The sequence below is a fragment of the Heterocephalus glaber genome, unplaced genomic scaffold (assembly GCF_053883595.1).
Source record: "Heterocephalus glaber isolate CG9 unplaced genomic scaffold, H.glaber_assembly_v1.0 deba00001504, whole genome shotgun sequence".
Lineage (NCBI taxonomy): Eukaryota > Metazoa > Chordata > Mammalia > Rodentia > Bathyergidae > Heterocephalus > Heterocephalus glaber.
This window is the reverse complement of record NW_028258324.1, coordinates 17,992,835-18,016,546: the sequence shown is the minus strand read 5'-3', so window position 1 is coordinate 18,016,546 and position 23,712 is coordinate 17,992,835. Positions and strand designations below refer to the sequence as shown.

Here is a 23,712-nt window from a genome sequence, read left to right as displayed (position 1 = left end):
TGTTCTACTTCTAGTCTCCTGATAGCTTTTACCATGAACAGCTGTAGAATTTGGTCCAATCCTTTTTCTCCAACTAGTGACAGGATCATATGCCTTTTTCCTTTCCTCTGTTAAAATGATGACTTTTGGGGGTGGATCTTCCAATGCTGAACCAACACTACCATCCCTATAACAAAACCACTTTCTACATCCTGCCAGATCTGACTTCTAATAGCTTGTTTTGTTAAACAAATTTCTATCTATGTTCATACTTTTTTCTTCTATTATCTTTATCCAGTTTTAGGATTAGCACAATGTTGATTTCCTAAAATGAGGGGAGAAGTGTTCCTTCTTTTTTCTGCTTTAAATGTTTGATATAATTTATCAGTTAAAATGTATATGAGCCTGTTGTTGTCATATAGGTAGGTTTTCAAGCTAGGAATATACTTTTTTTAATAGGTGCTATTCAAATTTCATATTTCCTCCAGAGTTAGTTTCTTCAATTTGTCTTCCAAGGTACTTCTTAGAAGTTGTCAAATTTATTTCAAAAAAGATTTTGTAATATGCTTTCTATAGCCTTTTAAATTCTGTAAAATCTGTGGTAATGTCTCCTAGATCTTAATATTGTAATTTAAAAAATGTATAACTGATATTGTGTAACAGGAAGAAAAGGTCTAAAGGAGTAGGGGAAGTGGGAGGGATAGGGGAAAGGGAAAAGAAAAAATATGAGAAAAGGCAAAAAATGGAAACAAAGTCTTTGCAAATAGGGAAGGGTGGAGGGGGTGAAGGGAGGGCAAGGGAAGGGGGAAAAAAAAAAGAACCAAGAGACTCATGTAATGGTACAAGATCCCAATGATGAATGTAACTGTATTTTATACCTAAAATGTACCAATAAAGTTAATGGGGGAAAAAAATTTTTTTTTTTTGTACTGAGGATCGAACTTGGGTCCTTGCACTTGCGCGGCAGATGGCAGAACCACTGAGCTAAATCCCCGGCCCTACTTTTAATTTTTTGAGGAATCTCTATGGTGTTTTCCATAGCAACTGTAGTATTTTATATTGGCCCCAACAGTATACAAGACCTCCAATTTTTCCACATCCTCACCAACACTTGTTATTTTCTGCTTTCTTGTTACTAGTCCTACTAGTGGGTGTAAGGTGGAATGCCATTGTGAGTTGGTTTTTTGGTTTTTTTTTGTATCGGGGATCGAACTTGGTACCTTGTGCTTGTGAGGCAGGCAGCGGAACCACTGAGCTAAATCTCCGGCCATTGTGAGTTTTTGGTTTGTTTGTTTTTGCAGTATTGAGGTTCAAACCTAGGGGTGCCCTGCTACTGAGCTGCACCCCCAGTCCTTTTTATTTTTCATTTTGAGACAAGCTTTTGCTAAGCTACCCAGGGTGGCCTTGAACTTGCACATGCACCACTGTGTTGGCTTCATTATACTTATTCTATCCATTTCCTTAGTGATTAGTATTGTTGAACATCTTTTCATGTTCTGTTGACTATGGATATCTTCTTTGAAGAATATCTGTTCAAGTTTTTTTTTTTTTTTTTTGGTACTGGGGATTGAACTCAGGACCTTGTGCAGGTGGCGGCACCTCTGAGCTAAATCTCCAGCCCTGTTTTTTGAGACAGTGTCTTTCTATGTAGTTCAGGATGGGCTTGATTGAACTCACTATAGCCTATGCTGGCCTTGAACTCACAGCAATCCTCCTGCTTCAGCCTCCTGAGTGCTGGGTTGTGTACCAATAAACTTGTGTACCAATAAACCAACAAACTTCCAGTGTTGTTTCCATTGTTGCTGAGATGCCAAAACTCTTTATATATTCTGGATATTAACCCCTTATCGCAAGATTTTTAGTTATTTTCTACAATTCCGTGGGTTGCCTTTTCACTCTGCTAGTTGTGTCCTCTGATGTACAGAAGTTTTACATTTAGAGTTCCCCGATTTATTTATTTATTTTTTGTTGCCTGTGCTTTTGGTATCATATCCAAAAACTCATTACCAAGTCTTATGTCATGAAGCTTTTCCTCTGTTTTTTCTAAGAATTTAAAAAATAATACTTTAAAAAATGTGTTAGCGCCGGGGATTTAACTCAGTGGTTCCGCCACCTGCCTCAAAAGCGCAAGGTCCTGCGTTTGATCCTGGGTACCAAAAAAAAAAAAAAGTGTTAGTGGCTGGCAGCTTAGTGAGAAGCTCCTAAAGGTCAGTGAGTGAGAGAAGGTGGGAAGCCAGCACCTTACATGAACGCTGAAGCTGGTTTTAGTGAGAGAGCTTTACTAAAGCAGGGATGTGAAACATTGATTTTCCTGGACCATGAAGTCCAGGGAATAGGAAATAAAGCCCACAACCACTAACTGTGAGGAGTATGGTAGAAAACATCGCATGAAGGTGTTTGCACCAAATGCAAAGTGAGCCATGGGACAATATCCCAAGAGCAAGGATGAAGTAGAAATAAATTTAACTTGCCTCTCCCCCCAAAGGATTCTGGGAAAATACCAATGTCAAATTGGTAAATATGGGGGTGATACATTGCCTGAGCACTCACAGACAGCTTTGCACCTGCATTTATACCACCTGGATTGTTCAGAGAAATTACAGATAAAGAATTTAATTTAGTGTAACCTGGGATGGTAGCACCCAAGTGTGCAGGGCTGAAAAAACAGCAAATCCTCTCTCTGGAGAAAGCTACCTGCAAATCAGAGCTTAGGGAACTGCAATTATTTTTCCAGGAATGAGTTTTTAGAATAAAAAAGAAATCCCCCGAACACAAAAATATCACCCTAAGTAAGAGCCAATTGAAGCAAGCGATAGTATTAGACCCCAAAATAATTCAGATTATTAAAATTATTAGACACAATATAAAATAACTTTAACACATTCAAAGAAATGAGATTTTTCCTAGGTTCTTCCACTGAGCTATACTCTCAACTTGAGATTTTCTTTTTTAGAAAGGAAGAAACTAGAAAAAAATGGCCACTAATGTTCTTGCCTGGTTCCTATTCTCTCCCTCCTTCCTAAAAGTAATCTTATGATAACCAAATATTACACATTTACATAACTTTTGTACTATATAAATGCAAGCATGCAGTGTGCATTCTTTGTGTCTCTTTTCATTTGTATGTTATTTTGTGACAGCCATTTTTTATTTTGGTATAGTTGGTATAGTTGTCATTAGTTGATTTTCATTGCTATGTAATGTTCTACATGAACATACCATAATTAATTTATCCATTCTCCTGTTGATGGAAATTTGGGTTGGTTCCAGTTCTTGGCTTCCATGAACATTTTTGTACATGTTTCCTGGTGCCCATGTACATACATTTACATTGCAGAGTGGAATTGCTGGAATTGATAGCTTTTAGAATCAGTAGACATTGGAATATAGTCTTTCAAAGTGATTATACCATTTACACTCCCACGAGTGTGTGAAAATTTCAGTTGCTCCAAATTGTCACTAACACCTGATAATGTGCTTTGATTTTTATTATTACTATTCCCATAGTTGCATAGTGGCATCTCTTCATGTTTTTTTATTTGCATTTCCCTCAATTCTAACATAATCATTAGCTCTGTGATTACTTCTTTTTCCTTTTCCTTTTTCTCTTTTTTCTTCTTGGCACTTGGAATTGAACCTGAGGCCTTCACACTTAGCTACATCCCCAGCTCTTTTTTGGGGGGGGACAGTGTCTTGGTAAGTTACTGAGTTGCCCAGACTGGACTTAAATTTGCATTCCTCCTGCCTCATCCTCCCAGAGTGCTGGGATTATAGGTGTATATCTCCATGCCTCGCTAAGTATCTTCTTTTGTAAAGTTCCCATTCAAGTTTCTTGACCATGCTTTTATTAGGTTATTTGTCAATTTCTTTTTCTTTTTTTTCTTTCTTTCTTTTTTTTTTTTGGTACCAGGGATCGAACTCAGGACCTTGCGCTTGCAAGGCAGGCACTGAAACCACTGAGCTAAATCCCCAGCCCATCTTTTTCTTTTTTTATTAGTACATATTTGCCACACATAATGGTCACATTCATCATTGGGAATTTGTACCTGTATGTAATATATCTTAATTATTCTTTTCTTCCCATTCCCCTCCCCTCCCTTCAATCCTTCTTCCCCTCCTCATTTACAAAAACTTTGTTTCCATTTTTCCTCCCATTCTCTTTTTTTTCTTTTCACTTTCTCCACTCCCCTCTCTTGATTTCCTTCCTACATGAACATGTTCTTCTTACTTCCCAATATCTAACCTCCATTTTGTTCCTTAGTTACCCTTTGAGTTATTTTATTTTATTTTATTTTATTTTTTGAGAGTCTTGCTATGTGGTCCAAGCTGGTCAGGAACTCACTATGTAGCCCATGATGATCTCAAACTCACAGCCATCCTCCTGCCTCAGGCTCCTGAGTGCTGGGATTGCAGGCATGTGCCACCACACCTGGCAGCCCTTTGAGTTTCTCACACAGGAGAAACAATGTGATAGTTGAACTTTTGTGTCTAATTTATTTCTCATAAAATTATGGTCTCAAGGTGCATCCTTTTACCTAAAGATGTCTCAAGTTTATCCTTATTTATGGCAGAATAGAACTTGATTGTATATAAGAACCACATTTTCTTTATCCATTCATCTGTTGATGGGCATCTGGGCTGTTTCCAAGATTTAGATATTATAAATTGTGGTGTTATAAACATGGGTATGGATATATCACTGTGTCATGATGCTTTTAAGTCTTTCAGGAAGATACCTAGAAGGGAAATAGCTGGGTCAAATGGAACTTTTGATTTGGGGGAGTAATGTGTGCAAAGATTCGTATTTTTTTTTTTTTTGGTACTGGGGATCGAACTCGGGTCCTTGTGCTTGTGCAGCAGGTGGCGAAACCACTGAGCTAAATCCCCAGACCCTGATTTGTTTCTTTTCTTTAATAGCTTTTAATATTCTGTTTGTCTGTGGGATTTCTGGAATCTTGAGTATTATATGCCTGGTGTAGATTTTTCTGATTGTGGCTATTTGGAGTTCTATATGCCTCACTTATCTATATGTTAAATTCTTTTTCCATGGTTGGAAAGTTTTCTGCTATTACTTCTGTGAACAAGATTTTCATGTCCTTTGTGCTATTTTCTGATTTTTCATTATTCCAATTAATCTTAAACTATTCTTCTTTGCATTGTCTAGCAGCTGTCAGATTGATTTTTTGAGGTCCTTTGCTATTTTTAAGAAGTCTTTTATTTGATGATCACCAACTGCAACCCTGTGTTCTAGATTTAATATTCTATCTTCACATGGATTCTGCTGCATATACTTTCAATAGAATTTTTAATCTCCTGGGTATCTGTTTTGTGGAATCTGATTCTATGTTGGGTATTCATGGTTTCTATGCCTTTCCTAAGCTCCTCTATTTTTTTTTTTGAAATCTGTATCTATTCTAGATTCACTAACCATTTCCTTCATTACAGTCATCATCTCTTTAATTATCTTTGTAATTATTTGTATTTTGGTTTCATCAAGAGACTCACTCATCCATTTTGCTACCTCTGTTACTACCTATGCTTCAAGAAATTCAGCTGGGTGGCTTTTGATTTCTTCCACCTCACTGCCCCTTGGATTTGCATTGTGTAAGTTGAGGGTGTTGCATTAAATCTTTCTTCTGTGTTTTCTCATTTTCTTTTTTTTTCCATGTTGAGGCTTATAAATTGTTTATGGTAGATAGCTTTAGTACTAGTATCCATACCTCTTAAAGAAATGACTACTTTTCAGAGATATCTTTTAGGCATAGCTGGCTTTTGGCCTTTGAGTCCATCCCAGGGTCCTGCCTCTTCTGCTTACTAGGGATGAAAAGTTGCAGTCTGTTTGGCCTAGTACCCAGTTTTTTGGTACTGGGCTGTAGTGTTATAACCCCCAGACAATCTAGGTGTTGGGATAAAAGAAAGATCAATTGAGCACAACAACTATGTTACCTTGATTAAAGTGATAAATCAGTAATAAAAATAGCATCAAACACAGACTGGAAAATGACAAACTATGATAACTAATAATTTGCTACCTTTAACCCTAGCTATAAGATTTATAGTTATATAACAGAATATAAGACAAATCAGAAAATTATATACAGTAAGCATCCACCTATAGAGTGATTTTACCCTAAGGGGAGAAATTTTAAAAGGGAGAGGAGGAAAAAATAGAGAAATGAAAGAAGAAAAAGAGATTAGAAGTAAGGCTGAAGGACAAAAGATTGCTCAAAGCTCAGGAAACTAGTAAGGAAGACAAGAGGGAAAGAAAGAAGGAGAAAACAGAAACAAAAACAAGAACAAAACAAAACCAAAAAAACTACAATGTTCACATTTAAAAAGAAGACAAAAACAAAAACAAGGAATAAAAAAATGAACAACAACAACAATAAACCAAAAGCAAAGAATGAACAAAAAGAAAAATTTGGGCTGGAGATTTAGCTCAGTGGCACCTCGCCTGCCTCACAAGCACGAGGTCCTGAGTTTGATCCCTGGCACCAAAAAAAAAAAAGTATCTGTGCTTTCAAGCCTGTGATTATCTTTTATGGTTTACTGTTCTGTGGCAGTGTCCAATTTGAGGCATGACTCTGCTCTTGTTGGTAGGCAGTCAGAGCCCAGATCCATGCTGGATAATCCCACCAAGGCAGCAGTAGGATTAGGGTGGCACCACGTCTGGGACTTTAAAATACATGCGGGGGTGGGGCCTGAGTCATTTAGTTCATAATGCTCTGAGAGTCTCTTGCCAGCCTGACCACTGCTCCCTGACCATGGATGTCTCCTGTGGTTGTCCCTCACCCACTCACTGTGGGAGTTTAACACTGGGAGCCCTGAGATGAAGCCAACCTGAGTCCCAGGTTCAGTTGGCCCCTCCCTAAAATGGTGTCTGACTAGGCACTCTCTCCAGGGGATATGACAGGAGCTTAGGCTGGAATCACTCACCAGCTCTTGTAACATACAGCATCCACTGCTTCATTCCACTGGTGCATTTCTCCCTGAAGGCCTCTGGAGTTGCCTGTTTTCACTGTGTCTCTGTAAATTTGATCTTCTTTTCTCAAGTCTTGAGCCAGGAGCCAGGGAGAAAGTGCAGATTGCTCCTTCCTTTTCCTGCATTAAGGTCTGACTCTTCAATCTCTATGTAGGCTCCATTTTCCCCTTCAGCTCCTTCCTGGGTCCCATGGATCCCCTTTCCTCCTTCTTTTCTTTCCCAAGTTGTTATTTTCCAGTATCCAGGTTCCAAATCTTGGAGAGGCTGGTGTCTGGATTCCAAATCTTGTAGAGGCTGATTTGTAGCTGCTTACTGCTCCACTGCCTTCCCATAAATCCTATTTAACCCTATTTCTTAATGATGTATGGGGGTTACAAGTATGTGTATATCTTTCATATAAACCCTTTTTTTTGGTACCAGGGATCAAACTCAGGTTGCAGGCAGTGAAAAACCCTTTTGACTATATATGCCACATGAGTCTTTTCCATTCTGTGGCTTGTCTTTTCTCTGAATAGTTATTCTTGATGAACAGAAGCTGTTAATTATTGGAATCCAACATATCAATCTTTTGTTTTATGATGAGTGCTTTCTGCACTCTGTTTAAGAAGACTTTTTATTTTATTTTATTTTTAAAAAATTAATTTTATTGGTACATTTTAGGTATACAATATAATGACATTCATCATTGGAAATTTGCACCTTTACATAATCTCTCTTGGTTCTTATTTTTCCCCCTTCCCCTGCCCTCCCTTCAACACCTCCATCCCTCCCTATTTACAAAGACTTTCTTTCCATTTTTTCATTTTCTCATTTTAATTCCACTCTCTTCTTTCCTTTCCCATACCCCTCCCACTTCTCCTTCCCCTTTGCCCCTTTTCTTCCTATTTCACATTATCTATTATATCTTTTAGTCCTTATTTACACTTTCAATTTCTCACACTAGAGAAACAATTCTGTATTTACACATGTGTGTCCTATTTATTTCACTTAAGAGTATTGCCTCAATGTGCATCCATTTAGCTATAAATGTCTCTAATTTTGAATTTTCATGGCTGAGTAGTACTCCATTTTATAAACAAACCACATTTTCTTTATAAAGTCTCCAGTTGATAGGCAATTGGGCTGCTTCCAAGCTTTAGCTATTACAAACTGTGCCGCTAGGAACATGGGTACACATATATCACTGTGGTTTGATTCTTTTAATTCTTTGGGGAAGGTACCGAGCAGGGGAATAGCTGGGTCAAATGGGATTTATAATCCTAGTTCTTTGAGGTATCTCATACTGATTTCCACAGTGGTTGCACCAGTGTACACGCCCACCAGCAGTGGAGCAGGGTTCCTCTTTCTCCACAGTGCGTTCTGCGTGACTCATGACCTCGGTAGGGCATCCACAGACCTGCCTGTCTGCAGTGGGTGGATTCGGCGTGTTCCGTGTGACTCCTGACCTCGGTAGAGTGTCCGTAGACCTGCCTGTCTCCAGCAGGCCGATTCGGCATGTTCTGCATGACTTGTGAACTCAGTAGGGCGTCCGCAGACCTGCCTGTCTGCAGCAGGCTGATTAGGTATGTTCTGCAGGACTCGTGACCTTGGTAGGGCATCTGCAGACCTGCCTGTCTGGAGTAGGCAGACCGGGTGTGTTCCATGGGACTTGCAACCTCGGTAGGGTGTCCGCACACCTGGTTGTCTGCAGCCGGCCAACCCGACATGTTCTGCGTGACCTTGGTAGTGAGTCCGCAGACCTGCCTGTCTGCAGCGGGCCGATTTGGAACATTCTGCATGACTCACGACCATGGTAGGGTGACTGCAGACCTGCCTGCCTGCAGCAGGCTGATTCGGCATGTTCTGCATGACTTGTGAACTTGGCAGGGCGTCTATAGACCTGCCTGTCTGCAGCAGGCTGATTCGGCATGTTCTGCAGGACTCACAACCTCGGTAGGGCGTCGGCAGACCTGGCTGTCTGCAGTGGGCCGACCCGACGTGTTCCATGTAAATCGCGACCTCGCTAGTTTGTCCGAAGATGTGCCTGTCTGCAGCAGGCCGACCTGGCATGTTCTGCACAATCTGCAACCTTGGTAGGGTGTCTGCAGACCTGCTTGTCTGCAGCGGGCCAACCCGGCATGTTCCGCGGGACTCGCAACCTCGGTAGGGCATCTGCAGACCTGCTTGTCTGCAGTGGGCCAATTCGGCATGTTCCGTGAGACTCGCAACCTCAGTAGGGCATCTGCAGATGTGCCTGTCTGCAGTGGGCCAACCCAGTGTGTTCTGCGTGACCTCGGTATGGCGTCCACAGACCTGCCTGTCTGCACTGGGCCAAACTGGCTTGTTCTGCATGACTCGTGACCTTGGTAGGGTGTCTGCAGACCTGCCTGTTTGCAGTGGGCCGACCCGGCATGTTCCACGTGACTCGTGACCTCCATAGGGCATCCGCAGACCTGCTTGTCTGCAGTGGGCCCACCAAGTGCATTCCGCATGACTTGTGACCTCGGTAGTGCTTCCACAGACCTGCCTGTCTGCAGCGGGCAGAGCCGGTGTGTTCTGTGCGACCTCGGTAGGGCTTCTGCAGACATGCCTGTCTGCAGGAGGCTGATTTGGTGTGTTCAGCATGACTCGCGACCTCAGTAGGGCATCCACAGACCTGCCTGTCTGGAATGGGCCAACCTGGCATGTTCCACAGGACTCCCAACCTTGGTAGGGTGTCTGCAGACCTGCCTGTTTGCAGCGGGCTGACCTGGCATATTCCACGTGACTCGCACCCTTGGTAGGTCATCTGCAGACCTGCCTGTCTGCAGCGGGCCGACCCAGCATATTCCACGTGACCTCAGTAGGGCTTCCGCAGACCTGCCTGTCTGCAGTAGGCTGACACAGCATGTTCAGTGGGACTTGCGACCTTGGTAGGGTGTCTGCAGACCTGCCTGTCTTCAGCGGGCCAATTCAGCATGTTCCATGTGACTTCCGACCTTGGTAGAGCATCCGGAGACCTGCCTGTCTGCAGCGGGCAGACCAAGCATGTTCCACATGACTCGCACCCTCGGTAGGTCATCTGCAGACCTGCTTGTCTGCAGCGGGCTGACCTAGTGCTTTCTGCATGACTCACAACCTCGGTAGGGCTTCTGCAGACCTGCCTGTCTGCAGCAGGCCAACCCAGCATATTCCACATAACCTCAGTAGGGCTTCTGGGGACCTATCTGTCTGCAGCGGGCTAACCCAGCATGTTCAGTGGGACTTGCGATCTCGGTAGGGTGTCCGCAGACCTGCCTGTCTGCAGTGGGCCAACCTGGCTTGCTCTGCATGACTGGCGACCTTGGTAGGGCGTCTGCAGACCTGCCTGTCTGCAGCGGGCTGACCCAGAATGTTCTGTGTGACTCGCAACTTCGATAGAGTGGCCGCAGACCTGCCTCTTTGCAGCAGGCCACCTGGCATGTTCTGAGTGACTCATGACCTCAGTAGGGTGTCCACAGTCCTGCCTGTCAGCAGTGGGTCGACTTGGCATATTCTGCGTGACTTGTGACCTCAGTAGGGTGTCCGCAGACCTACCTGTCTGCAGCGGGCCACCCAGCATGTTCTGTGTGACTCATGACCTCAGTAGGGTGTCTGCAGTCCTGCCTGTCTACAGCCGGATGACCCGGCATGTTCCGCGTGACTCGTGACCTCGGTAGGGTGTCCACAGTTCTGCCTTTCTGCAGCAGGCAGATTCGGCGTGTTCCACGTGACTCGCGACATCAGTAGGGCATCCACAGACCTGCCTGTCTGAAGCGGGCAGACCTGGAGTGTTCCACGGGACTCACGACCACGGTAGGGTGTCTGCAGACCTGCCTGTCTGTAGCGAGCCGACCAGGTCTACTCCACATGACTTGTGACCACAGTAGGGTGTCCGCAGACCTGCCTGTTTGCAGCAGGCCCACCTGGCATGTTCCATGAGACTCGTGACCTCGGTAGGGCATCCACAGACCTGCGTGTCTGCAGCGGGCTGACCCAGCACTTTCTGCGTGACTCACAACCTCAGTAGGGCACCCACAGGCCTGCCTGTCTGCAGTGGGCCAACCTGGCGTGTTCTGCGTGACCTCGGTAGGGTGTCCGCAGACCTGCCTGTCTGCAGCAGGCAGACCCAGCATGTTCCGCGCAACCCCCGTAGGGCATCTGGAGACCTGCCTGTCTGCAGTGGGCCAACCTGGCTTGTTCTGCATGACTGGTGACCTTGGTGGGGCGTCTGCAGACCTGCCTGTCTGCAGCGGGCCACCCAGCATGCTCTGTGTGACTTGTGACCTCAGTAGGGTGTCTTCAGTCCTGCCTGTCTACAGCGGGACGACCCAGCATGTTCTGCATGACTCATGACCTCAGTAGGGTGTCCTCAGTCCTGCCTGTCTGCAGCAGGCAGATTTGGCATGTTCCACACGACTCGTGACATCAGTAGGGCATCCACAGACCTGCCTGTCTGGAGCAGGCAGACCCAGCGTGTTCCACGGGACTCGCAATCTTGGTAGGGTGTCTGCAGACCTGCCTGTCTGCAGTGGACTGACCCAGTGCATTCCACGCGACCTCAGTAGAGTGTCTGCAGACCTGCCTGTCTGTAGCAAGCCGACCAGGTCTACTCCACATGACTTGTGACCACAGTAGGGTGTCCTCAGACCTGCCTGTTTGCAGCAGGCCCACCTGGCATGTTCCATGTGACTCACGACCTCAGTAGGGTCTCCACAGACCTGCCTGTCTGCAGTGGGCCAACCCAGCATGTTCTGCAGGACTTGCGACTTCAGTAGGGCATCCGCAGACCTGCCTGTCTGCAGCGGGCCGATTCAATGTGTTCTGCATGACTTGTGACCTTGGTAGGGCATCCACAGACCTGCCTGTCTGCATCAGGCTGACCCAGCGTGTTCTGCGTGACCTCAGTAGGGCATCCACAGAACTGCCTGTCTGCAGCGGGCTGATTTGGCATGTTCCCCATGACTTGCAACCTTGGTAGGGTGTCCGCAGACCTGCCTGTCTGCAGCAGGCCAATCCGGTGTGTTCCACATGACCTCGGTAGTGTGTCCAAGACCTGCCTATTTGCAGCCCACTGATTCGGCATATTCTGCACAACTCGTGACCTCAGTAGGCAGTCCACAGAACTGCCTTTCTGCAGCGGGCCGATTCAGCATGTTCTGCAGGACTCGTGACCTCGGAAGGGCCTCTGCAGACCTGCGTCTCTGCAGTGGGCCAATTCGGTGTGTTCCATGCAACTCACAACCTTGGTAGGGCATCCGCAGACCTGCCTATCTGCAGTGGGCTGACTTGGCATGTTCCGCATGACTCTCGACCTCAGTAGGGTGAGTGCCGACCTGCCTGTCTGTAGTGGATCAACGCAGCGTGTTCCACGTGACTTGCGACCTTGGTACAGTGTCCGCAGACCTGCCTGTCTGCAGCGGGCTAACCTGGCATGTTCTGTGTGACCTTGGTAGGGCGTCTGCAGACCTGCCTGTCTGCAGGGGGCCAAACTGGCTTGCTCTGTGCGACTTGCGACCTCGGTAGGGCTTCCGCAGACCTGCCTGTCTTCAGGGGGCCAAACTGGCTTGTTCTGCATGACTTGTGACCTCAGTAGGGTGTCTGCAGACCTGCCTGTTTGCAGTGGGCCAAAACGGCATGTGCCACGTGACTCACGAACTCCGTAGGGCATCCGCAGACCTGCTTGTCTGCAGCGGGCCCACCAAGCGCATTCTGTGTGACTCATGACTTTGGTAGTGCTTCCACAGACCTGCCTGTCTGCAGCAGGCTGACCTGGTGTGTTCTGCGCGACCTCAGTAGGGCTTCCACAGACATGCCTGTCTGCAGTGGGCCAATTCAGTGTGTTTGGCGTGACTCGTGACCTCAGTAGGGGATCTGAAGACCTGCCTGTCTGGAACGGGCCAACCCGGCATGTTCTGTGGGACTCCTGACCTCAATAGGGCATCTGCAGACCTGCCTCTCTGAAGCGGGCCAATTCAGCATGTTCTGTGCTACTCACAACCTCAGTAGGGCATCAGCAGACCTGCCTTCTGCAGCGGGCTGACCCGGCATGTTCCACATGACTCATGACCTCAGTAGGTTGTCTGCAAACCTGCCTGTCTGCAGCTGATGAACACAGCATATTCAGCATGACTCACGACCTCGGTAGGGCATCTATAGACCTTCCTGTCTGCAGTGGGCTGATTCGGCATATTCTGTTCGACTCGTGACCTCAGTCGTGTGTCCGCAGACCTGCCTGTCTTCAGCGGACCAACTCAGCATGTTTTGCAGGACCCACAAACTCGGTAGGGCGTCTGCAGACCTGCCTGTCTGCAGCGGGTCGATTCAGCATATTTCATGTGACTCGCAACCTTGGTAGGTCATCCGCAGACCTGCTTGTCTGCAGTGGGCCAACCCAGTGCATTCTGTGTGACTCAGGACCTCGATAGGGCTTCTGCAGATCGGCATATTCCACGTGACTCACAACTGTGGTAGGATGTCCGCAGACCTGCCTGTTTGTAGTGGGCTGACCCAGAATGTTCCACGTGAGTCACGACCTTGGTAGGGAATCTGCAGACCTGTTTATCTGCAGCGGGCTGACCCAGTGTATTCTGTGTGACTCGCGACCTTGGTAGAGGCTTCCGCAGACCTGCCTGTCTGCCGTGGGCCGACCCGGTGTGTTCTGCGCAAACTCGGTAGGGCTTCTGCAGACCTGCCTGTCTGCAGTGGGCCAACCTGGCATGGTCCACGGCACTCGCGACCTCAGTAGAGTGTCTGCAGACCTGCTGTCTGCAGTGGGCCGACTCAGCCTGTTCCGTGCAACTTGCAACCTCGGTAGGGCGTCTACAGACCTGCCTGTCTGGAGCGTTCCAATTCGGCGTGTTCCAGGTGACTCGCGACCTTGGTAGTGTATCCGCAGACCTGCCTGTTTGCAGTGGGCTGATTTGGCATGTTCCACGTGACTCGTGAACTCAGTAGGGAGTCCACAGACCTGCCAGTCTGCAGCAGGAGGATTCAGCATGTTCTACATGACTCGCGACCTTGGTAGGGCGTGTGCAGGCCTGCCTGTCTGCAGAGGACCGACCCAGCGTGTTCCATGCAACCTTGGGAGAGTGTCTGCAGACCTGCCTGTCTGCAGCGAGACAACCAGGTCTACTCCGCATGACTTGTGACCACAGTAGGGTGTCCGCAGACCTGCCTGTTTGCAGCAGGCCCACCTGGCATGTTCCACAAGACTCGTGACCTCAGCAGGACACCCACAGGCCTGCCTATCTGCAGAGGGCAGCCCTGGCATGTTCTGGATGACTTGCGAACTTAGTAGGGCATCCACAGACCTGCCTGTCTGCAGCGGGCTGACCCAGCATGTTCTGTGTGACTCCCAACCTTGGTAGGGCGTCCGGAGACCTGCCTGTCTGCAGCAGGCCAACCCGGTGTGTTCCGTGCAACCTCGGTAGGGCATCTGCAGACCTGCTTGTCTGCAGTGGGCCAACCTGGCTTGTTCCACATGATTTGCAACCTTGGTAGGGTGTCCGCAGACCTGCCTGTCTGCAGTGGGCAGATTCAGAATGTTCCACGTGACTCACAACCTCGGTAGGGCATACACAGACCTGCCTGTCTGCAGCGGGTGGATTCGGTGTGGTCCGTGTGACTCACGACCTCAGTAGAGCATCCACAGACCTGCCTGTCTGCAGTGGGCTGAACCGGCATGATCCACGCGACCTCAGTAGGGCATCTGCAGACGTGCCTGTCTGCAGCTGGCCAACCCGGCGTGTTCCGCAGGACTCGCGACCTCAGTAGGGCGTCCGCAGACCTGCCTGTCTGCAGCAGGCCAACCTGGCCTGTTCCCCATGACCTGCGACCCCGGTAGGGTGTCCGCAGACCTGCCAGTCTGCAGCGGGCCAATTCAGCACATTCTGCGTGACTCGTGAACACAGTAGGGCATCCACAGACCTGCCTGTCTGTAGTGGGCGGATTTGGCATGGTCTGTGTGACTTGTGAACACAGTAGGGCATCCACAGACCTGCCTGTCTGCAGCGGGCTGAACCAGTACGTGCCGTGCGACCTTGGTAGGGTGTCTGCAGACCTGCCCATCTGCAGTGGGCCAATTTGGCGTGTTCCAGGTGACTCATGACCTCAGTAGGGTGCCCGCAGACCTGCCTGTCTGCAGTGGGCCAATTCGGCACATTCTGCATGACTTGTGACCTCAGTAGGGCAGCCACAGACCTGCCTGTCTGTAGCGGGTGGATTAGGTGTGTTCTGTGTGACTCGCGACCTTGGTAGGGTGTCCGCACACCTGCCTGTCCCCAGCGGGCCAACCCGGCATGCTCTGCGTGACCTTGGTAGGGTGTCTGCAGACATGCCTGTCTGCAGCGGGCTGATTGGGTGTGTTCCACATGACTCGTGACCTCGGTAGGCTGTCCACAGACCTGCCTGTCTGCAGTGGGCCAATTCAATGTGTTCTGCATGACTTGCGACCTCGGTAGGGTGTCCGCAGACCTGCCTGTCTGCAGTGGGCTGATTTGGCATGTTCCCCATGACTTGTGACCTTGGTAGGGCGTCTGCGACCTGCTTGTCTGCAGTGGGCTGACCCAGTGTGTTCTGTGTGACTCGTGACCTTGGTAGGGCATCCGCAGACCTGTCTGTCTGCAGTGGGCTGACCCGGTGGGTTCCGCGTGACCTTGGTAGGGCGTCTGCAGTTCTGCTTGCCTGCAGTGGGCCAACTCAGCACGTTCCGCATGACTCACAACCTTGGTACGGCATCCGCAGACCTGCCTGTTTGCAGTGGGCCGAGCAGGTGTGTTCTGTGCCTAGATTAGGTCTTTAAATTTGTGAGGTCTGATTTTCTTTTTTTTTGGTACCAGGGATTGAACACAGGACTCTGTGCTTGCGAGGCAGGCAGCAGAACCACTGAACCAAACCCACGGTCTGGGAGGTCTGATTTTTTAAAGTTCTTTATAGATTCTAGATAGTAGAGCTTTGTCTGAGGAACAGCAGGCGAAAATTTTTTCCCACATTGTGGGTTGTCTCTTCACACTGCTGGTGGTTTCTCTTGCTGTGCAGAAGCTTTTTAATAAGAAGAGATCCCAGGGCCGGGGATTAAGCTCAGTGGTTTTGCCACCTGCTGCCCAAGCACAAAGACCCGAATTTAATCCCCGGTACCAAAAAAAAAAGAGATCCCACTTGTTGATTGTTTGTGCTAGTTCACAGGCAACTGAGGTTTTGCTCATGAAATCTTTTCCTACACCAGTGTCTTCAAGAGTTCTGCCTAACCTCTCTTCCAGCCAGTTCAGCATTTCTGTTTTAATATTTAGATCTTTAATCCATTTTGATTTTAGTTTAGTGGCAAGGTGAAACTCAATTTTTCCAGCACCATTTATTAAAGAGGCTATCTTCCCTCCAGTGAGGGTGTTTGGCTCTTTTGTCGAAGATGAGGTGGTTAAGTGTGTCTGGAGTAGTTTCTGCATCTTCTAATCTCTCAGGTCTGTTTCTTTGCCAGTGCCATGCTATTTTATCACGGTTAGTTTGTAGCATAGTTTCAAGTTGGGGGTTATGATACCCCCTGCCATGTCTCTATTACCTAGAATTGCTTTTACTTTTCTAGGTCTCTTCTTGTTCCAAATGAATTTTTGGATTGTTTTCTCAAGGCCCATGAAGTATGCTGCTGGAATTTCAATTGGGATTGCACTGAATCTATATAGCAGTTTTGGAAGAATGGCCATTTTCACTATGTTGATTCTTCCTACCCAGGAGCAAAGGATGTCTTTCCATATTCTCATATCATCTTCAATTTCTCTTTTCAGAGTGCTATAGTTTTCAGAGAAGAGATTTTTGAATTCTTTCGTTAGGTTGATTCCTAGGTATTTCAGTTTTTTGGATGCTATTATGAAAGGAATTGTTTGCCCTATTTCTCTCTCAATGAATCTGTCGTTCCTGTAGAGGAAAGCTATTGATTTTTGGGTGTTGATTTTGTATCAGCTACTCTACTAAATTTGCTTATTAAGTCCAGAAGACGTTTGGTGGAGTTCTTGGGGTCTTCTATATAAAGTACCATGTCATCTGCAAATAATGACAATTTGACTTCTTCATTACCTATCTTTATTCCTTTTATTTCTTTCTCTTGTCTAACTGGCATGGCTAATGTTTCCAAAACTATATTGAACAGGAGTGGTTGCAGTGGACATCCTTGTCTTGTTCCTGATTTTAGTGTGAAGGATTTCAGGTTTTGACTATTTAGTACGATATTGGCTGTTGGTTTTTCATAGATGGGTTTTATCAGATTCAGGTAGAGACCATCTATTCCAATTTTTTGTAGGGTTTTTGTCATAAATGTCTGTTGGATTTTGTCAAATGCTTTTTCTGCATCAATTGAGAAGATTATATGGTTTTTGTCCTTGGCTCTATTGATATAGTGCATTACATTTATTAATTTGCCTATATTGAACCATCCCTGTATCCCTGGGATGAATTCCACTTGGTCAGGATGTATGATCTTCTTGATGATCTTCTGCATTCTATTTGCCAGCATCTTAATAAGGATTTTTGCATCTATGTTCATTAGTGAGATTGGTTGGGTATAGTTCTATAGTATAGATATAGTTCTCTTTTTCGGTTGGGTCTTTCTCTGATTTGGGGATCAAGATGATGCTTGCTTCCAGGAATGAATTTGGGAGTATTGCTTCCCTTTCCATTTCATTGAAGAGTTTAAACAGTAGTGGCAGTAGTTTCTCTCTAAATGTCTTGTAGAATTCTGCAGTGAAGCCATCAGGATCTGGGCTTTTCTTAGTTGGTAAGTTTTTAATTACATTTTCAATTTCATTGATCAATACTGGGTTGTTTAGAATTTTTAGGTCTTCTTCATTCAACTTTGGTAATTCATACAAATCTAGGAATCTGTCCATTTCTTCTGTGTTGTCCAACTTATTGGCTTATAGGTTCTCCAAGAAGGTATTGATGATCCTCTGGATTTCTGCTGGGTCCGTTGTAATTTCACCCTTTTCATTCCTAATTGCATGGCTTTGGGCCTTTTCTTTCCTTTTCCTGATAAGGTTGGCTAAGGGTTTGTCAATTGTGTTGATTCTTTCGAAGAACCAACTCTTGGCTTCATTGATTTTTTGTACTGTTCTCTTAGTCTCCATTGCATTGATTTCTGCTCTGATCTTTACAATTTCCTCCCTTGTATGAGCTTTGGGTTTGTCCTGTTCTTTTTCTAGAAGCTTGAGGTTAAGCATCGGGTTATTTAATTGGGCTCCTTCTGTTTTCCTAATATGTGTATTCACTGCTATTAATTTCCCTCATAAGACTGCTTTCATTGTGCCCCATAGATTCCAATATGTTGTATTGGGATTGTCATTTAATTGTAGAAATTGTTTGATTTCTTTTTAAATTTCCTCTGTGACTCATTCATTATTCAGAAGTGTGTTCAATTTCCATGTGTTTATGAAATTTTGTGGTTTGTTTTGCTATGGATCTCCAATTTCATCACACTATGGTCTGATAATATACAGGGGATAACTTCAATTCCTTTGCACTTACTTAAACATGTTCTATGTGTGAGTATGGGGTCTATTTTGGAGAATGTCCCGTGTGCAGCTGAAAAGAATGTGTATTCTGATTTGGTGGGGTGGAACACTCTGTAAACATCTGTGAAGTTCATTTGTGCAAGAGTTTGATTGAGTTCTAGTATTTTGTTGCTTGTTTTTTGTCTAGTTGATCTATTTGTGACATTGGGGTATTGAGTTTCTCTACCACTATTGTATTAGTGCTTATTTGATTTTTCATTCTGTTAGTATTTGTTTTATATAGTTGGGTGTACTAGTGTTTGGTGCATAGATATTTATGACTGTCATCTCTTCCTCTTGGATTGTTCCCTTTACAAGGATGTAGTGCCCTTCTTTGTCTCTCTTAATCAGTGTTGGTTTGAAATTCACTTGATCTTCGAAGAGGATAGCTACTCCTGCTTTTTTTCAGGTTCCTGTCACATGGAGTATTGTTTTCCACCCTTTAACTTTCAGTCTATGAGTTTCTTTTTGAATTAAGTTTGTTTCTTGTATGCAGCATATTGTTGGATCTTGCTTCTTGACCCATTCTGCCAGTATATTTCTTTTGATTGGTGAATTGAGACCATTCACATTGATGGTTATAACTGATACGTATTGACTTATCATTGTCATGACTTTTTCTTTTTGTTGGATTCTCCCCCTTTGCATTTAATTTCTTGTTGTGCCAGATGGATTCATTCTGCTGGGCTTCCTGTGGTTGTAATCTTCATTGTCTTTTCCTAGGATACTGTCTAAAATTTTCTGGAATGCTGGTCTGGTATTCATGAAGTTCCTAAGGTGCTCTTTGTCATGAAAGTATCTTATTTCTCCATCAATTTTGAAAGATAGTTTTGTAGGGTACATCAATCTGGGTTGGAGGCTGTTTCCTTTAGGGCTTGAAATACGTCACTCCAAGCTCTTCTTGCCTGGAGGGTTTGCATTGAGAAGTCTTCTGTGATTCTGATGGGCTTTCCTTTGTATGTGATTTGTTTCTTTTCTCTCACTGCTTGTAGAATTTTGTTCTTCTGTTGGGTTTCTGGAATCTTAACTATTATATGCCTATGTGTAGATTTTTTTTGATCAAGGCTAGTTGGAGTCCTATATGCCTCACTTATCTCTATGTCAAGTACTTTCCCCCTGGTTGAGAAGGGTTTTTTTGCCATCATTTCTTTGAATAGTTTTTTAATGTCATTTGCACTCTGTCCTGTTTCTTCATTGACTCTGAACAGTCTTACTTTGTTCTTCTTTGCATTGTCTAGCAGCTGCTGGATTGATTTCTTGTGGTCCCTTACTATGTTAAAGCAATTTTTCTTTTCCTGGTCACTAATTGCAATCTTACCTTGTATATCTGAAATTCTGTCCTCACATTGGCTCATTCTGCTGTGTAAACTTTCAATGGAGTGTTTAATCTCCTGAAAATGTTTGCATCTGTTTTATGGATTCCATTTGTTTCCTATGTTGGTATTTTTATCATGTTCCTCAGCGCCTCTATTTTTTATCTGTGTCCTCTCTAGATTTATTAATCATGTCTTGCAGTATGGGCACAATCTCTGCTGTTATGTGAGAAATTATATCTTATTTCATTTTTTCCAGATCCTCTTTTGTTGCCAGTTCATGGAGTCCAGGTGGTTGAGTATCAGATTTTTACATCTCATTTCACTTTGGGGTTGCTGTAGGTGATCTGGAAGTCTGTTTTTGAGAGTTGTTTACATGTCTTCTCATTTCGATGGATGTGCATGTGTTGCTGGCACCCATGAGGCTCACCTCCTTGGTGCTGGGTGGGGCTCTGCTCCTTGGCACTGAGGGTGGTGGTATAGTGGCCAGAAAGGCTCCTTCTCAGTGATGAGGGTGGCTCTGCTCCTCAGTGCTGGGGGCCTAAGAAGGGTTTTTTGTCAGGCATAGTGGAGCATGCCTGTAATTGCAGCACTTGGGATTGCCACAAATTCAAGGCTATCCTTTGCAAGTGCAAGGTCCCAAGTTCAATCCCCGGGAACAAAAGAAAAAAAAATTCAAGGCTAGCCTGGACTACATAGAAAGATCCTGTCTCAAAAACAAAACAATTAAATATCCATATGGTATGGTCTGTTTGTAGGCTTTCTATTCTTTTACACTGGTTTATAGATCTGCACTTGCAGCAATATTATACTATTTTAATTTCTGTAGCTTTAATATAAGCTTTGATATCTGTTACAGCAGATCACCCCACTATATTCTTCCTATTCAAAGTTGTCTTGCTTGTTCTTGGCCACTTACATCTCCACATACAATGTAGATTGTTATATAAGAAAATTTTATTTGTGGCTCCTTGATCTTTCCTGCTTTTGGTGGATCATTTTTCTGCCTGAACAACATGTATTTCCTTCAGGGAAGACATGTTGGTGGCAAATTTTCTCAGTTTCTGTTGGTCTGACAATTTCTTTATGCCACTTTCATCTTTAAAAAAATTTTTGGAGGTATAGAGCTGTTAGTTGGCACTTTGAAAATATTTTACTGTGGCTGCCTTTCATGTTTCTATTGAAAAGTTAGCCACACTAGTCTTATTACTGCTTCTTTGAAGGTAGAGATGTTCCTTGACTTTGGGTGGGGTTAGACCCCGATGAACCTCTTCATTGTAAGTCAAAATACATTTAGTATGCTTCACCCACTGAACACCAGTTTAGCTCAGAATACTTCCACTAGCCTATAGCTGGACAAAAGCATCTAACACACAGCCTATTTGTAATAAAGTGTTGAATAGTTTTACCATCATGAAGTCAAAAAGTTGTAAGTTGAACCATCATAAGTCAGGGATTTTATCTACTGTTTTTTTTTTATTAACCAATTAAAATTTTTTCTCTATATCTTTGGTAGTAGTTTTGCTATGATGATTTTAAGTTTTCTTTGTATTTCACTTAAGATTAATAGCTCTACTCAAATCTGTGGTTTATGTCTTCTCCTAGTTTGAAAGCTCTTAGCAATTTTATCACACTCTCAGTCTCCTTCTCCTCTGGGACTCCAATTACACAAGTGTTGATTATCTCACTTTCCTATGTCTCTTACCTTCTCTTTTGAATCCCCCCTCCCCTTTCCTGAAGATCAAATTCAAAGAGTACTGAGTTACATCTCCATCCCTTTTAAAAAATTTTATTTTGAAGGGCTAGGGATTTAGCTCAGTGGCACTGCACCTGCTTCACAAGTGCAAGGTCCTGAGTTTGATCCCTGGTATGGGGGGGATTTATTTTGAGACAAGGTCTTGCTAAGTTGCCTACACTGGCCTTGAATTTGAGATTCTTTGCCTCAGCCTTCCAATAGCTGGGGATTACAGGTGTGAGCTGCCATCCCCAGCTGAAGTTTTTATTTTATTTCATGCTTCACTCCAGACACTGTCTTCTGACTTCATTTTACTAATGATCTCACTAAATCTGGCTAAAATGCTGTTACATCCCTTTTACTTAGATTTTACATTCAATTACTATACTGAATTTTTCAGTTCTTGAATGCCCATTTAGTTCTTGTTTTAGTTTCTAGGGCTTTTTTTTTGCTTAAAATTTGATTTTAGGCTTATATTTCTTTGAATACTGTATGTAAGCAAAGATCTTTAAAAGCACATGTGTGATAACTCAAACATCTGACTCCTCCTCATGGCTGTTTATTTAGTGCACTGTTTCTACAGTCTGTATAGTTTGTGTTCAAGCTATCTTGCCTTCTCACATAGAATAGATATATTGGATTTTTAGCTTTACAAAATGTTTATAGGCATAATTTGAGGCCTAAGATATTGTAATTGTCTTCCAGGGAGTATTGTCATTTGCTTCTGGACCCATGAGGGCACCAGAAATCTAATCTAATTTCAGGACTTGAGGTGACTGAAAGTAATCTATAGTCCCTCGACCACCTGTCTGCATGTGGGTGAGCTTCATTTCTGTGGTCCTTCAGGGTCTCCAATCACAGCAAAGGAAGTTTCATTAGGGCTTCTTCAAAAAGTTTTCCCTAGCATTGGGAGGATTGGCCAAAGCACTACAAAACCTCTCAAGTTTTTCCACTGCCTTCTTTTAAATCAAATGCTCCCTGGGCATAATAGTCTCTGTAATATTTTCTTCCCTGGGTCTACATCCTCCTTGAGATCATTTGCTTTGTGTGTGTGTGTGTGTGTGTGTGTGTGTGTGTGTGTGGTTTGTATTATTGTCATTAGTGAGAGAGTTGGGCTGAATTATCTGATTTGCCCTTCTAAAAGTGAATGAAGTTCTTGTCATTAGCAACAACAGAAGTTAAATAAATGGCAATCCATAATTGCATATGTGATATGGGATGTGATAAGTCAGATTTAATGAACATGGGGAAATCTTGACAGTCTAATGTGAATAAAAATGTAAGTCACAAAACACAGTACAATTCCATTTATGCAAATACATCTGTAATATGTACATACATATGTAATAAATACATACATATGTAATAAAAATATAAAATATATGTAAGTTTGATACACATCAACTTAATTTTTTTCATGCATCAGCAGTAATGTTTTTATTAGTACATATTTGCAATACATAATGATTACATTCATTCTGGGGAGTTGGTACATGTATATAAGAGACCTTAACTCTTTTCATTTTCCCTTTCCCTCTCCTCTCTTCCCCCTTCCTCTATCTCTAGATCCCATTCCCATTTACAAAAAACCTATCTCCCTATGTTTAATCATCTACCTTTTATTTTACTTTTTAATTTATATTAGAGTTTTCATAAGAGAAGCTATGTGACACTTAAGCTTGTGTGTCTGATTTACTTATTTAATATTATGGTCTCATGGTGCATCCATTTTCCTACAAATGACTTAAATTTGCCATTCCTTATGGCAGAGTAGTACTCCAATGTACATAAATACAACATTTTCTTTATCCACTCATCTTTTGATGGACGTATGGGCCATTTCCAAGATTTAGCTATTATGAGTTGTGCTGCTGTAAACATGGGTATGCATAATACACATCAACTTTAGGCCAGTGGTACCACCAGGAAGTTGATAGGGGGAAAAGAAGTGAAATGAAGTTTAAGCTATTATCCATGTAAATGTCTGAAAATTTTATTCCTTAAAAATCCATAATACAGGGCCGGTGATTTAGCTCAGTGGTTCTGCCACCTGCCTCACAAGCACAAGGACCTGAGTTCAATCCCTGGTACCAAAAAAAAAAACCATATTACATCTGTTTGGTAAGCGCATGGATATCAGTTCTACTATTTTTTTGCATTTTTATGTTTCAAATATTTCATTAAAAATAC

General features: G+C 44.2%; 1 protein-coding gene across 5 annotated transcripts in view; it reads right to left on the bottom strand.

Moving 5' to 3' along the window:
• The window catches only part of LOC101726050 (LINE-1 retrotransposable element ORF2 protein), an 81,690-nt gene that overhangs the window by 47,706 nt on the left and 10,272 nt on the right, over positions 1-23,712 (bottom strand). Inside the window, exon 2 of one of the 5 annotated variants that reach the window (XM_087186246.1) lies at positions 596-23,606. The exons of the other annotated variants lie outside the window; for them this stretch is intronic. Within the exon in view, the coding sequence (XP_087042372.1) occupies positions 8,330-9,565 (1,236 nt within the window). The 5' untranslated portion in view covers positions 9,566-23,606 and the 3' untranslated portion in view covers positions 596-8,329. Of the gene's footprint in view, positions 1-595; positions 23,607-23,712 lie in introns of those variants that run through there. 5 annotated transcript variants of the gene reach the window in all.